The 16,339-nt window shown below is 43.0% G+C and overlaps 2 protein-coding genes across 5 annotated transcripts; one reads left to right on the forward strand and one right to left on the reverse strand.

The window, feature by feature from the left end:
* Positions 1–8,266: 8,266 nt before the first annotated feature.
* LOC146696520 (uncharacterized) lies at positions 8,267–12,314 on the forward strand. 4 transcript variants are annotated; one of them, XM_085474638.1, is made up of 15 exons: positions 8,267–8,404; positions 8,571–8,710; positions 8,918–9,143; positions 9,256–9,331; positions 9,454–9,734; positions 9,814–9,852; positions 9,959–10,032; positions 10,136–10,213; positions 10,482–10,687; positions 10,769–10,868; positions 10,966–11,128; positions 11,231–11,337; positions 11,416–11,560; positions 11,698–11,824; positions 11,974–12,314. In XM_085474638.1, exons 1-15 carry the CDS (start codon positions 8,357–8,359, stop codon positions 12,309–12,311), a joined length of 2,148 nt encoding a protein of 715 aa, XP_085330764.1. In that variant the 5' UTR covers positions 8,267–8,356; the 3' UTR covers positions 12,312–12,314. The 4 variants fall into 4 exon arrangements, with proteins under 4 accessions (XP_085330764.1, XP_085330763.1, XP_085330762.1 ...); XM_085474637.1 differs by having other exon boundaries at positions 8,288–8,404; positions 11,443–11,560; XM_085474636.1 differs by having other exon boundaries at positions 8,288–8,404; positions 9,817–9,852.
* A 240-nt stretch (positions 12,315–12,554) lies between these two features.
* LOC146696521 (uncharacterized) lies at positions 12,555–15,892 on the reverse strand. Its single transcript, XM_085474640.1, has 7 exons — positions 15,523–15,892; positions 14,664–15,340; positions 14,128–14,173; positions 13,679–13,770; positions 13,479–13,589; positions 13,088–13,361; positions 12,555–12,761 (listed from the first exon to the last, which is right to left on the reverse strand). The coding sequence occupies exons 1-7, from the start codon at positions 15,535–15,537 to the stop codon at positions 12,555–12,557; spliced, it is 1,422 nt and encodes a 473-aa protein (XP_085330766.1). The 5' UTR covers positions 15,538–15,892.
* Positions 15,893–16,339: the final 447 nt, after the last annotated feature.

The raw sequence follows: 16,339 nt of genomic DNA on the forward strand, positions 1-16,339 counted from the left end.
GGATGTGTTGTACAGGGAGACAGTCACAGGCAGGAAAGATTTCCTGTGTTGTTCAGTGGTGCTTTTCGGTAATCTCAGTCTCTCACTGAACGTGCTCCTGTGACTGACCAGCATGTCATGGAGTGGGTGGGAGGTGTTATCCAACATTGTCTTTATCTTGGACAGCATCCGCCTCTCCGAGACCACCTTGAGGGAGTCCAGCTCCACCCCCACAACATTGCTGGCCTTACGGATTAGTTTATTAAGTCTGTTGGCATCTGCGACCCTCAGCCTGCTCCCCCAGCATGCAACAGCATAGAGGATCGCACTGGCCACAACAAACTCATAGAAAATCCTGAGCATTTTCTGGCAGATGTTGAAGGATCTCAGTCGCCTCAAAAAATAAAGACGACTCTGGCCCTTCCTGTAAAGTGCTGTGGTGTTTTTAGCCCAATCCAGTTTATTGTCAATGTGTACTCCAAGGTATTTATAGTCCTCCACAATGTCAACACTGACCCCCTGGATTGAAACAGGGGTCAAGTGTTTCCTGGTCTTCCTGAAGTCCACGATCAGTTCCTTGGTCTTTGCCACGTTGAGCTGCAGATGATTCTGCTCACACCACGTGACAAAGGAGTTGACCACAGCCCGGTACTCTGTCTCATCATCCCTGCTGATGCATCCAACCACCGCAGAGTCATCAGAAAATTTCTGAAGATGGCAGGTCTCTGTGCAGTGGCTGAAGTCTGTGGTGTAGAGGGTGAAGAGGAAGGGGGAGAGGACAGTCCCCTGTGGTGCCCCTGTGTTGCTGATCACCTTGTCAGACACACACTGTGGGAGACGTACATATTGTGGTCTTCCTGTCAGGTAATCAACAATCCAGGACACCAGAGAAGCATCCACCTGCATCGCTGCTAACTTATCACCCAGGAGGGTCGGCCTGATGGTATTGAGAGCACTAGAAAAGTCCAAAAACATGACCCTCCCAGTGCTCGCCGGCTGGTCCAGATGGGTGTAGACACGATTGAGCAGGTAGATGATGGCGTCCTCAGTTCCACGACGAGGCTGATAAGCGAACTGAAGGGGATCCAGGTGTGGTCTTACTGTGGGTCGCAGCTGGTCCAGGATGAGCCTTTCCAGGGTCTTCATGATGTGGGAGGTCAGTGCCACGGGCATGTAATCTTGGGGGCCACTGGGACGTGGCATCTTTGGTACAGGGACGAGGCATGATGTCTTCCACACCACTGGGACCCTCTGCAGACTCAGACTCAGCATAAACAGTTTATGAAAGACTCCACACAGCTGGGGGGCACAGGTCTTGAGGACGAGGGGACTCACTCCGTCTGGTCCAGCAGACTTGCCTGAGTGAAGTCTCCTCATTTGCATCTCAACCTGGTATTGAGTGAAGGTGATGGGTGGGGGAGGGGTGTCAGGAATCTCACAGGAGGCAACAGCGCCATGTGAAGAGAGAGGCTGGCACAGTGGTGTGGCTCTGGATTCCAGGCTGACTACAGGTGAGGTTGTGGGGGTGGGAGCAGACACTGTGGTGTCGAATCTATTGAAAAACAGATTCAACTCGTTAGCTCTATTCTCACCTCCCCTGCTGTTGGTTGGCCTGAATCCAGTGATGGTCTTCATGCCCCTCCACACCTCTCTCATGCTGTTCAGTTTCCACTCCAGCTTCCTCCTGTAATTGTCCTTAGCCTCTCTGATCTTGTCCTTTAGTAACACCTGGACCTTCCTCACCTCCTCTTTATTGCCCCCTCTGAAAGCCCTCTTCTTGTTGTTGAGGAGGGCTTTGATGTCCTTAGTCACCCACGGCTTGTTATTTGGGTAACAATGAACAGTCTGAGCTGGAACAATGGAGTCGGTGCAGAAAGTTATGTAGTCTGTGATACACTCAGTAAGCCCATTGATGTCCTCGGCGTGAGGCTCACAGAGTGTTTCCCAGTTGGTCACCTCGAAACAGCCCTGTAGTTCCGCTATTGCCTCCTCTGACCACCTCCTAACAGTCCTGGTGGTCACAGGTTCCCTCCTCACAATTGGCACATAGCGGGGGGTGAGGTGAATCAGGTTATGATCTGACCTACCAAGTGGGGGGAGGGAGGAGAAGTGGATAGTGTCACATGCAGCTGTGGGGTTAGCAGAGGGAGGAACATAAACAGCCACCAAGATGACGTGAGAGAATTCCCTGGGTAAATAATACCGCCTGAGTCCAACAGCACACAGTTCAATGTCCGGGCAACAAATCTTTTCTTTGATTGTTATGTTGGCAGGGTTACACCACCGGTTGTTAACTAAAACAGCAAGCCCACCTCCTTTCCTCTTACCGCTAGCGATGCTGTCCCTGTCCGCCCGAAGAGTGTGGAAGTCTTCCACGGAAGCATTCTCATCAGGAATGTCCTGGTGCATCCATGATTCGGTGAAACACATCAGGCTACACCCTCTGACTCCGTACCAGTGCTGAGAGCTCGTCGATTTTATTTGCCAACGATTGCACATTTCCCATCACGATAGACGGCAGACACGGTTTATACCTCCTCCTTGCTTCGAGCCTCCGCTGTCTCACCGCCTCCTTCTTTCTTCTTTTCTGTCCTTGACCTCTGCATCCCCGATGTGTTTTCCTCCAAATTTCAGCTGGTGCTACTGCGGGCCTGGCCAGCGAGCTGGCCGGCATCAGGGCGATCAGCTGATCTTTGGAGTAAATAGTCCGTGAGTGTAGGAGATGTGCCGCGGTGCCGTTCCTTAATAAAAGTAACAGTTCCACAGCCACCAGAAGAACAAAAACTCTCTCAATCCACATGATTGAGTAAAAGATAATAAACGGATGAAAATACAAGTCAGAAAAAAAAAGAATACGTAAGAAAAAAGAGCTAAACTAAGAGAAAAAGCAGGAGCGACTGTAACAGGCTGCACGCTGGTTGGCGCATGCGCACAGCAGTGTTTTAACTCTCAGTAATGCCACAGTGATCATTTGATATATGGACCTGCAGCAGAGTTTAGGCCCAGACACGGCTAGTGACGTCAGACTGAACGATCGGATTGTTACTCAAATGGGATGTCCCATTCGGTGGTAATTAGGTTGAAACCAACCTAATTACCACATATTTGTGAAAGCTAAGTTCAATTTCATTGGCAACACTCTGGCATGATTACTGCCAGACCTTTAGAATCAATATATCATTTTAATAAAAAAAAAACCTCTCTGACAAAGAGAAGTAACAAGATCTTAAAAACCCACACATCATGCCAATATCTGAAAAAACAAATGAGAATCAAAGGCACTGACAGCCATCATTCTAGAAGTCATTTCTTAGGTTTTGGGACTATAGTGAGCCACAGTGAGAGCCATTATTCACAAATAGAGAAAACTTGGAATAATGGTGAACCTCGCTAGGTGTGACGGGCCTACCAACATTACACTCAGAGCGCATCAGCTACTCATCCAAGAGGTCACAGAAGGACCCAGAACAACATCTAAAGAAGGCAGGCCTCACTTGCCTCAGTTACAGTCATGGTTGTAATTCAGCAATAATGAAGACACTGACAAAAATAACACTCACGGTAGAGTTCCAAGGTGAAAAACACTGCTGATTATCTTGATGACAGCCAAGATTTTAAACACATATTTAACTCTCTTTAAGAAGAAAGAAAGAAAGAAAGAAAGAAAGAAAGAAAGAAAGAAAGAAAGCTTGTTTATTCCATTTATGTGGATTTCTTTTAAGTTGTGTATATGCAAGAAGTGACTTGCAGTGACATGGCAACTAGAAATAAAAGAGAAAGTGACTGACACACCTGCATTGTGAATTGATTCCTTTATGGGTTAAACATTTCTCAACTTCAAGCCAAGTGGTTGGTATCCTGCCTCTCATTGGTAGTTGCTTCAGTGACTGACACACAACAGGGTGGGAAATGCTTTACACGGTTACCTAGGCAACTGGAGTCTGGAATAGCTGCTAGCAACTAACTGTCCACTGCAATGTGATGTGCAATGAGAAAATTATTGGATTTTTAATGGCTAGGTTGATGTTGTTGTCATGACAACGGAACCACTGCAATAAAGTTCATATTGAAGACAAATAAACTCTGAGTCAGATTAATCACGGGTCGCACCACCACTGGCTTTAATATTCACCCCAAGTAACAGACAAAGACTGAATGAATGACTGAGTCATTCCAAACATATCTGAATCACGATACTCACAGCACTCAAGCGGTCACACTCACAGGCAGTCAGTTGTTGAACAGTGACACAAACATGACTGTGCAGCAGTTTAGGCACACCCTGTGATTTATGTTCATTATTTTTTCAGTTTATTTTGGTGTAGAAAAAAGATGCAACTGCTGCTGGGATTTTGAACTGTCTCTGTTTCCAGCTTACAATGAGAGCTTGTTCAAGTCTCATCATAAAAGCTGCAGTCTGACACTTTGGTGTGCTAATTTGTACTTCACTTCTTTGTCTTAAAACAAAGTGACAAAGTTTTCACATCAGCTGCTTAAGAATTAACTCACAGGTGTCAGTATAGTAGGACAATGAAACTAGGAAATCCCCCCTATATCAGTATTTCACGTTTTCAACAACTACCAATCATTTCGGTTGCTCTGCTTCTGTAATTTATGTAGACAGCAGTATTTCTTATTTAATGCATATTCATAGTGTACTGGGTAATTGTACGGTCTTATGATAGATAGTGTTCTCAGTTATTGATTCAAGTGCAAGTGCAGTTTTATTACCGTCAGCTTTCATTCACAGTGTCGTTATGAGCAAAATGAAAGGTGGCAGTAACATTTGTCAGTTTTTTGTTCAGAAAGGAACAAAAGTTGAGAGTAGTAATCAAAAAATATCAAACGAATGATGGAAAATATAGATTACTAAATGAGATTTTGGTGGTAGTCACTGCCATTCAGAGAATATTCATGAAATAACTCTTTCTTTTTTTTCTCTCGTCTTCATAACTGGTAAAAAGTGAATTTTACCATTACAAAAATATATTTAAACAGTGTCACTTAAATGAACTAAAAATGCATATTTTCATTTAATTTTAAAAAGGAGTATGCTTATTTAATTAATCAGTACCTACTAACCCTAATCTTTTATAGTCTTCCCAAAATTCACCAATCTAATAGACAAGTAACCTATCTCTTGTTTTCAGATATTTTGGATTTGGCAAGGAGTATTAAACTGACTGCCACCTACCAAGCAGAAAACCTTGGTTTTTACAAAGCTTGCTGCTTCAGTCTTTATGATGGGAATTAGCAAACATTTGAGAATGTTATAAAGATAAATTGCAATTAATTGCAAAGTCCCTCTTCGCCGTGAAAAGCAAGTTAATCCCCCAAAAAACCCCATTTCCAGTACATTTCAGCATTCTCACAAAAAGATCTGCTGAAATCATTTGAGTGATCCTCTCATTAACGCAGGTCAGAGTGTTGATGAGGATGAGGCTGAAGAACACTCTGTCATGCTGACTGAGGTAGAATAGCAACTGGATGTTTGATGCTTTAAATAAATGTTCTTACTCTGTTGATCATGGTTACTTGCAAGGAAACATGTGGAGTCATCTTTGCTTTGCATAAAAAGGGCTTTACAGGGAAAGATATTTCTGGCACAAGATTGCACCTAAATCAGCCAATTGTCAGATCATCAAGAACCTCAAGGACAGGTGTTCTGTAGAAGTCTTCACAACCACTCAACAACCAACGTAAGTCCACCAAGTGCTAGGACCATCACCTAAAGACATTCAGCTTCAGGACTAGGGCAGTATTGATCCTGGCACAATTCGTCTGTGGGGTTGCTTTTCCTTGAATCGCTACCTTATCGTGGTGGAGGGGTTTGTGTGTCCCAGGGATCCCAGGGGCTATGTTGTCTGGGGGCTTTTGCCCCCTGGTAGGGTCTCCCATGGCAAACTGGCCCTGGGTGAGGGACCAGACAAAGAGCGATTCATAAGACCCTTATGAAAAGGACACCGAGGGAACAGTTTACCCTGCCCGGGATAGGGTTACCGGGGCCCCGCCCTGGAGCCAGGCCCGGGGAGGGTGCCCGAGGGCGAGCGTCTGGTGGCCGGGCCTTAGTCCATGGGGCCCGGCCGGGCACAGCCCGAAGAGGAGACATGGGCCCATCCTCCCGCAGGCCCACCACCCGCAGGAGGCGCCATAGGGGTCGGGTGCATTGTGTGCCGGGTGGCGGCCAGGAGCGGAGGCTCTGGCGGACTGACCCCCGGCTGCCAAGACTGGCAATAGGGACATGGAATGTCACCTCTCTGGTGGGGAAGGAGCCTGAGTTAGTGCGTGAGGTTGAGAGGTACCGGCTAGATATAGTCGGGCTCACCTCTACGCATGGCTTGGGCTCTGGAACCAGTCTCCTGGAGAGGGGCTGGACTCTGTCTCAGTCTGGAGTTGCCCCTGGTGACAGGCGGCGGGCTGGGTATTCTAATATCCCCTCAGCTTGCTGCCGGTACGTTGGGGTTTTTCCCGGTGGACGAGAGGGTTTGTTCCCTGCGCCTTAGGGTCGGGGAACGGGTCCTGACTGTCATCTGCGCTTATGCGCCGAGTGGCAGTTCAGAGTACCCAGCCTTCTTAGAGTCCCTGGGGGGGGGGGGGGGGGGGGGGTGCTGGAGGGTGCTCCACCTGGAGACTCTGTTGTCCTGCTGGGAGACTTCAATGCTCACGTGGGTAACGACAGCGAGACCTGGAGGGGCGTGATTGGGAGGAACGGCCTCCCTGATCTGAAACCGAGCGGTGCTTTGTTATTGGACTTCTGTGCTAATCACAGTTTGGCCATAACGAACACCCTGTTCGAACATAAGAGTGTCCATAAGTGCACGTGGCACCAGGACGCTCTAGGCCGTAGGTCGATGATCGATTTTGTAATCGTATCAGCAGACCTGCGACCATATGTTCTGGACACTCGGGTAAAGAGAGGGGCTGAGCTGTCAACTGATCACCACCTGGTGGTGAGTTGGATCAGGTGGCGGGGGAGGACGCTGGACAGACCTGGTGCACCTAAACGCGTAGTGAGGGTGTGCTGGGAACGTCTAGCAGAGGCCCCAGTCTGCGAGATCTTCAACGCACACCTCCGGCAGAGCTTCAACAGCATTCCGAGGGAGACTGGGGACATTGAGTCCGAATGGACCATGTTCAGCGTCTCCATTGCCGAAGCTGCTGCATTGAGCTGCGGCCGCAAGGTGGTTGGTGCCTGCCGTGGTGGTAATCCCCGAACCAAATGGTGGACACCAGAGGTGAAGGGAGCCACCAGGCTGAAGAAGGAGTCCTATCGGGCTTGGTTAGCCTGTGGGACTCCGGAGGCAGCTGACAGGTATCGACAGGCCAAGCGGAATGCGGCTCGGGCAGTGGCTGAAGCAAAAACTCGGGTGTGGGAGGAGTTCGGAGAGACCATGGGAAAAGACTTTCGGACTGCCTCGAAGAGATTCTGGCAAACCGTCAGACGTCTCAGGAGGGGAAAGCGATGCTCTACCTGCACTGTGTATAGTGCTGGCGGAGCGCTGCTGACGTCGACTGAGAAAATTGTCAGGCGGTGGAAGGAATACTTCGAGGACCTCCTTAATCCCACTGACACGTCTTCCGAGGTGGAAGCAGAGTCTGGGGATGAGGGGAATGACCTGCCAATTTCCGGGGGCGAGGTCACTGAGGCAGTTAAACAACTCCTTGGTGGCAGAGCCCCTGGTGTTAATGAGGTCAGCCCCGAGTTCCTGAAGGCTCTGGACGTTGTAGGGCTGTCCTGGTTGACACGCCTCTGCAATGTTGCGTGGAGATCAGGGGCAGTACCTGTGGACTGGCAGACCGGGGTGGTGGTCCCCATCTTTAAGAAGGGGGACCGGAGGGTGTGTTCCAACTACAGGGGGATCACACTCCTCAGCCTCCCTGGGAAAGTCTATGCCTATGGCGTTATTTTTGTGCCACTATTCTGAGCGCACGTAAAAAAAAATTGAGCGCACGTAAAAAAAAATTGCAGGTGCAAGTGTTGCATTTTGAGGAGAAATTTATTTTGAGCTTACAAAAGCTGAATTTGAGTGAACAAAATTCATTGCTGCGTGCAAAAAACGTATTTCAGTGTTTGCGCTTATCCATATACACACACAATAGCACCCCCTCTCGCTCAGTTTTTTCATTTGCGCTTGCTCGCAATGTGTTGCTTGCGCTCACAACATTCTCTGCTTCGTACGCTCAACTCTCTGTACACCGTTATAAGTGTGCCACAAAACCAACCAATCACAGACTTGGTTTCAAAAATTCTGATTGGCTCTTACAGTCTCCAATCAGCTCGCTAGCTACTGCTTTCCGGACACCGGAAACACTGTCCACTCAGCCTCGCTTCTTGCAGATAGAGGGATTTTTGATTTACTCTGCAGCTAAAGAAGAGATGGCAGAATCAAACAATGGCTCCAATAATACTACACCACAGTATCAGGTGAGTTTAATTTTTTTTGTGTGAATTTAGTAATTTGCTGTCCTTTCTGTTTAATATGCTGTGAAATTGTAGTTACAGATGCAGCTGTAGAGTTTAAGCTAGCCTTATGGGTAATTACCAGCGTAGTTGTCTTACTGAGGCAGTGTATCCTAATCATGTTTTTTAGGGTAATGGTGCAGTTGAGTCAGCAGTAAGAAATCTGGTGTCTTTGCTGCTTAACAACATATCCACAAATCCTTCAGGGAGGCCAACAGAGAGTGGGCAGCCGGAGCCTAGAAATCTGACTATCCAGCAAGAGATGACAAGGTTTTTGCTTTTTTTGTGTGTTTTTTTTATTTTAACTTTTTGCAATCTTTTCTGTTAAAGTTATTTGGTTTGTGGATTTATCAACATTGATTTTTAAATTAAAATGTGCTATTAAGGACTGGTGTCATATTTAATAACTTTATTAAACAATAACCCTTATGTTATGCAACACTGCATTTTTTAAACTCATGCATTTTCATCCCACAGATCATTTCCAGGATATTTCAAATCACACTTGAGCCGTGGTAAAAAGAGATGTTTAACATCTACTAAGCAGCTTGTTAAGGCAGGCAGTAAGACCACAGGCCTCAGTTTTTATTTGCTGTCAAAAAACACATCCTACACACCTTTGCCAGCTGAGGAGCTTGAACTCCTACAAGCTGGCATGGGGAGACAAACAGTGTCTCTTCCAGAAGATGGTGACCATGCAGAGGTAAGTTTGTGTAGTCAGTATTAAAATCAGTCATTGGCAGACGCATTTAGCCTGAATCATATGCCACAGTCCATTTAGTGTTCCATTCTGCTTAACGGTGTTTTTAACTAAGATTTCTAGACTTCTGGAAGAAACCTTTCCAACAATGGAATATCTTTGTGGAGGATGGCTCTTACATAAGGCAACAGGTTTGTTGTTAATTCAGTTTTTATGTATTTTTTTGGCATTCTTGCGTGCTCATACTGCATTATGATTATGTAGTTGATACTTTTGCTGCTTGATTGTTTATGCTATTTTTCTGTCAATAAAGGTGGCAGTGGTCGACGAAAGCTCACTGTAATTCCACCTGAAACAGAAGGATATTCTGTCAAAACACTGAAAGCTGTGTCAGGAGGTGGCAAATCCACTTTTTACATAGTACCTCTTCAGGAAACATTAGACACATCTCCTCTACCTCCCGACTCACAGCACTTTTCAAAGATGCCAAAGAAGATATGTTACCACTGTAATGAAGTTATGCCTCTGCAGATGCTTGCAGTACACATCAATACGTGCAAAGGAAAATTCTCTCCTGATGAGACTGATGATGAGGTGAGACAATTTTGATGAAATCAAAATGAGCAATTTTGATTAAATAATATAGTATCACAATTACTGTTTTTTGATTCAGCAGGAATCGGAGTTATGCATTGTGAAAAGCAAATGCAAGGTAAACCTAGCACATTACTAAAAACCATAGTAACTACAATGAATTTTGTATCGGTAATGATCTTTTTCCCACTATGCCTAACATGTACCCATTTTTGGAATTGTAGGTTATTTGTCCAATATGCACTAAGGATTTTCCTGAAGATGAGATCACAGTCCATGCGAGTCTGTGTGGGGATAGGTAATCTTTTTTCAGCCGTTTATGAAAAAATGTCAATCAGTAACAGTCCAAGCAAACATATGTATTTTTATTTTATTTTTTTTAAACTTTGTTTTGTCATCAGCTTTCAATGCATGGTGCCTGAAGAAAATGACCAAACTACAGGGACACCAGCTCAAACTTCAGTATGCACAACAGACAGGTACTTTTTGCTCTATTATAATTCATATACACACTATTATGCAGAACCATTTGTTAAAATTATGTGTAAGATCTTTTACACAATACCTGGGGTTTAATTTCATATAAAACATTTTATGATCACACTACTTTAAATTATTGTTAAAGGTTGTTGCACAGAACATGCTGCAATAATTTCTAATCACGTTTAATGTGGTAGCCTCTTTTAATCTAAAGATGATTATTTTTCTTTGAGAGCTTAGGATGTTTTCTACCCTGTTTTTGTTAAGCGTGGAAGATGTATTGCGTTGCCTTGAACAACAAGTCGACACCACAACAGAATTTAAGTTGTGTGTGGACAGAGAAGACCTTCCAGACAGAGGCATTCTCCAGTGGCAGAGAAAAAAAGCTGCATCTCCCACCAGTGTTCTTAGGGTGGTTTTCATTGGAGAGGCAGGCGTGGATACAGGAGCACTTAGGAAAGAGTTTTTGAGTGGTGAGTTGCCTATTACCTGTTTTGTCCTAGTGTCAATAAATAATGGATAACTTAAAAATGCGGATATTTTTTGTATGAAAGACATGATTTCAGGTATTGAAAGCAGATTCTTTGAAGGACTTGAGAACAAGGGCAAAAACCCCAAGTATTCTCTGACCGATCTTGATAATGAAAACTTCAGGTTGGTTACATACGAGCTTTGTGTATTACATTTAATACGCATCCGATATTTTTGTAAATGTTACCTGAAAATGAATTATAATCATTTGTCTACACAGAACTGTTGGTGAAATAATTGCAGTCAGCCTCGCCCAAGGAGGCCCATCTCCTGCCTTTTTCAAAGAATGGTGCTACAATTTCCTCTGCTCAGGAGAGGTTGATTTCAGCTGTCTGTCTAAGGAGGATGTTGCAGATGTGGAATCTTCCCTGCTCATCCGCAAAGTGAGCACCTGGTTTAGCTCTGGCACATGATATATTATGAGTATGGTGTTTTTAAACACTTTTAACCTTCTGTATTTCCTCTTTCACATTATACATTTCCAGGTTGAAGATGCAGCAGACATACAGTCTCTGATGATGTGGGCTGATGAAATTGTCAGCTGTGGATACACAAACCAGATAAAGATGGATAGTAAGGAAAGCATGATCCGGTAAGGGAGAAAAAATCAGAGAGATCATTAACCCCCCCCTCCCCAACTAGTTTTTCTTTTTTTTTTTTTTTTTTTAAGTGCTATTGTCTTACACTCTACAACAAGACTGATTCCAATGCTACAGCAGCTCCGAAAGGGCATGGAACTGTATGGTCTTGTGAACCTGATGGCTGTAAATCCTGAAGCTTGCCACAGTTTGTTTGTTCCTGGGAAAATCCTCAAAGTAAGTATTAACATAGCAGCTTCAGTCTGATCCAAAGACAGTCCACTTATCTGTACTGTAGTTATCCTGTATTTATTTATTAGTTTTGAATGAACAATATATCTATAATATAATCTACTTTATTTCCTTATTTACAGCCAGACGCTGATTTCATTATGATGAGCTGCCAACCACATTTCAGTGAAAAAGGGACATCTAGGGAGAGAACTGAGAGGAAGATCATAAATTTTTTGCAAGATTTCTTGCAGGAGATTGAAGTATCAGGTACTATATAGTATTAGCTGTATATACCTATAGTATTGTATATATACCGTATGCATCTGTTAAATATTTTTGCTTTAACATGCAGGGCACTAGAAAGTATTCTTAGTTGTTAATTTAAAACATTGTAATCCAGATTGCTTTTTATTTAGAAAAGACTTCAGAAACATTTTCAAACATCACAGATGGAAACACAGGCGGTGCAGGTGGTGAAAAATCAGAGTCTCTTGCTGTCCACCATGTGCTACAGTGGATGACCGGCCAGTCCCATGTTCCCATCCTTCCTGATGAAAAGAGACATTTCAAAATAACATGCAAGTTTGACCATGAATGTAAGGAGCGGCTGGGAGATCACTCCATTTGTTACCCAGTTGTGAGTGCATGCACTTGTACTGTGACTTTTCCAGTGCAGCATCTGGACACTTACACAGTGTTTAAAACCATAATGAGTGCAGCAGTTAAATATGGTGGTGGATTCCACAGAGTTTAACACATTGTTGTCTTGTAATTTGGAAACTAAATGAGTAAAAATGTTTGTAAACATTAGCTGTTAAGATGTTCGTAGCCGTTTCATGAAAATGACAAGACTTCAAAACTTTGTGTAGGGTCCTACGTTGATAGATAATAAGCAAGTGCTTTGTTTGCTTGTCTACTTGTAATCTGAATGTTTTAGCAAAGAAATCCAGTATTTGAGAACTTAAAAGAACGTTGACTTTCACGTCCATGTTAAGTGTCACTGTTGGTTTGACACCTGTAGCAAGAATTGTATGTACAGGTCACGACCGTGTGACTCAGAATGTTCCAAGGGATTAATAGTTCTCTGAAGCCCCTCCAGGGTTTCCTCATCCAGTGGGCATTCAACTTCAGGAACCACAACTGTGCTGTTAGATTCTTCTTGCAGTACAGCACTCTCCCAGTCAATGCCTGGATCCCGAAGCTCCTTCAAATCCACAAACATATATAATGGTCATTATTCCAGAATAGGTACTTTTGGGAGGAATGTTATTTTGTGTAAGCGTTTTTTCCATTAAAATACAACAATTTAAAAAGAATGCCTTTGTTTTCATGTTCTTCTTACTGTAATTTAGATTAGTGGTAATTGATAAGCAAGAATGTATAAAATCACCAGAAGCATCTCCCAGATGTGCTGCAAGTGTTTTAATTTGTTAATTTCAGAAGAGCAGAGTTAACTGCTAACTAAAATTTTGAAATTCAACATTTAAATTAAAAAAAAAAAAAAAAAAAAATCAGATTATGAGCTGGTACCTCAAGTCTCTCGCCCTCGTCCAGCTCTTGTAGATGTCCCATACACCAGAGCTGTTCAGGAGTGAGACCACCTTCTGTCCTGAGGGGATGATTATTCCATCCTCCAACAAAGGTGACAAGATCTGCTCGGAGTCGAGGGACAAAGATGTAGTGGACACCAAAAAGATGAATGACATCTGAAATGTCAAGCAGGCCATCCTCCTCGAGTGAGTGAAGAATATCATGGTACTTGCTAGTGACTGCAATCCAGACATCACGCCAAAGTCGTTCTACTCTGTAAATACATTTGAATTTGGATTTCAGGTATTTCATGCTTCAAATCAATATCAGAACTGCTACAACAATCTACCCATGCAGTCAATAATAATATAAAAAACATCAAAAGACTAACCTCTGATTGTGGACACTCTTTCCAGATATGAAACTCGCTCTCCCTGTTCCTCTTGTGGCAAACATGAAATGTGCAATGTCCAGGTTTTCTACTCCTTGATCTGCCCTAACCCTATGATAAAAATACATTTTTAAGGAATTTTTAAAGTTTTCTTTAATGATACTTGTTGCTAGCATATAAATTAAATCAGGGCATAAAACCTTGATGGCAAGCCGTGAAGCTGGGCTGATCTCAGGAAAAATGAGAATGCAGTTTTTGCCCTGTTGTTAGTTGCTGCATCCAAGTACAGGACCTGCAGTAAAAACAAATGGAAAATTAAAGATCTGGTTTCAGATCATGTATAGTTTTTCAGTTAATAATGCAGTTTCATAATAAGTGTTCAAGGAATATTGTACGGTTCTATGTTCATAACCATAATTCAAAGCTTGAGTAGTCTATACATCAATATTGGTAGTACTTATCAAAAAATGAAAATGGCCTTTTAGTTTAACCTTTTTTGGTAAAGAACTGATTAGAAATTTAAAAAAATAATAATTGCAAATCGTCCACTATGTTGGCTTGCTGAATAATTGATGTTCATAAAAAAACAACCTAATAAAGCTCTCATTTCAAAACTACCAAATATTCTACATAACAGTTACACTTTTACCTTCCTTGAGTAGCCATCCACTCCACCAAAGATCACAACATTGTACCTGTTTCAGAGGGAAAACAATCTCACTAAGGCTTGATTTGCAGAAAATGTAAGACATTGAAAATAAATTTTTCAGTATGCACACTTGCCACTGACTTAAACTGGACACTTGTCAGGTGTGCTGAAAATAATATCAACATTTTTATATGTTTATAAGTTCAATGAGACTAAATATTTTAGTTCTCTTGTCATGATTTTTTTTAAGTTTTCTGGAGCACTTAACATATTATGTGTTGATAGGCTTGTTATCATGGAAAATATCGATATACAAAGTGTAAATAATTGCTCAAGAAAATTTACAATTAACAATATTGCTGGTTTTGTTACACATCCTGTATTCCTTTTACTTAATATTACTCTATCAAGTGCTTTTTAAAATATTATAAATACACTGAAAGACCTATCAGATAAGGTTGATTAAAGCAGATTTAAAGTATAACGTGCATCTTTCTGCCCAACTTGTGTTAGAGCTATATAAGTGGGTATTTTACCTTATTAGCTTGTGATTTGTGTCTATGTGGACCAGGGAGAGAGGGCCTCGCACCGAGTAGCTTCTTCGCACAACACAGCCTAGTTCTGTGATCCGTTTGAAGATCCCTACAGCATCAACTCGATGCATGGAGGCCATCATTCTCCACCACTGAACACGGAGACCCATAGAAACCAAATGTCCTTGAACCATTCGATAGCCAGCATTTGGCATCTGATTTTTGATAGCCGATATGATGTTGTCCAGCTCTTGGTCATTCATTGTGCTGTATGTTCCTCTCACAGACAAGTCAAATTCTTGCATCCTCCTGTAGATTGTTCTTCTTGAAACACCAAGACATTTAGCAATGCAGCTGACTGGCAGCTGAATGTCCAACAAATTCTTGAGTCTTTCTCTCTCTAGTACGATTTTGGGGTGGCCAGGTCCCAGACCAACTTCTGTTTCCAGTTCAATAATGGCCACAGAGCTGATGTTAATTTCACACTGAACCAGATGATGAACGTTTTGTAGAGCCTCTGTAATCTCTGACAGACCGCCTATTTGCTGAGAGAAAGATTCAAACAGAACAAGCTCATGACGAGTCAAGAACTCCAAATAATCCAGATTTAGTGGTTGTTGGTTTAAAGCAGCTTTCAGTTTAGAGAGGAGTCTATGCATCATTTGCTGTCTCAGTATGTCCTGTTAAAAGCAGCAAGGAACATGGACAAGTACAATGAAATGATGTATCTCAGACAAAAATAAACAACCCATAAAACAAACTACATGAGGTACATCATTTTTCAAGTTTGCATAGTTTGCAAATTAGCTAACGTCAGTTATCAAGCGAATAATAATTAACAAAATGATTTTATATTACTTACATGTGGCCGGGACATGCTCTTTTCGTGCTGCTATTCAGTATTCGACGACATAAAAGAGAGCTACTCAAGTATAATTTGGAAAAATTAGTCAGTTGGCATGGTTGTATGATGCAACTACATTCTACTACACCAACAATAGTCTTAAAAAATAATATATTTTAAAATAAAATGATTAAAGATATTATCCGCAAATTGGGGTTTAAGAGATTTTAGCTGGATTTAGCTACATTTCGGACAGTGTTTCCGGAAAGCAGTAGCTAGCCAGCTGATTGGAGACCGTAAGAGCCAATCAGAATTTTTGAAACCAAGTCTGTGATTGGTTGGTTTTGTGGCACACTTATAACGGTGTACAGAGAGTTGAGCGTACGAAGCAGAGAATGTTGTGAGTGCAAGCAACACATTGCGAGCAAGCGCAAATGAAAAAACTGAGCGAGAGGGGGTGCTATTGTGTGTGTATATGGATAAGCGCAAACACTGAAATACGTTTTTTGCACGCAGCAATGAATTTTGTTCACTCAAATTCAGCTTTTGTAAGCTCAAAATAAATTTCTCCTCAAAATGCAACACTTGCACCTGCAATTTTTTTTTACGTGCGCTCAATTTTTTTTTACGTGCGCTCAGAATAGTGGCACAAAAATAACGCCATATATGCCAGGGTGCTGGAAAGGAGAGTTCGTCCGTTAGTCGAACCTCGGATACAGGAGGAACAATGCGGTTTTCGTCCTGGTCGCGGGAGTGGGTGCATGGGAGTTTTGTTTTGTGGACTTGGAGAAGGCATTCGACCGTGTCCCTCGGGGTGTCCTGTGGGAGGTGTTGC

Source organism: Copadichromis virginalis, linkage group LG12, assembly GCF_057382275.1.
Source record: "Copadichromis virginalis isolate Kocher_CV1m ecotype Utaka linkage group LG12, C_Virginalis_male_GT1.1, whole genome shotgun sequence".
Lineage (NCBI taxonomy): Eukaryota > Metazoa > Chordata > Actinopteri > Cichliformes > Cichlidae > Copadichromis > Copadichromis virginalis.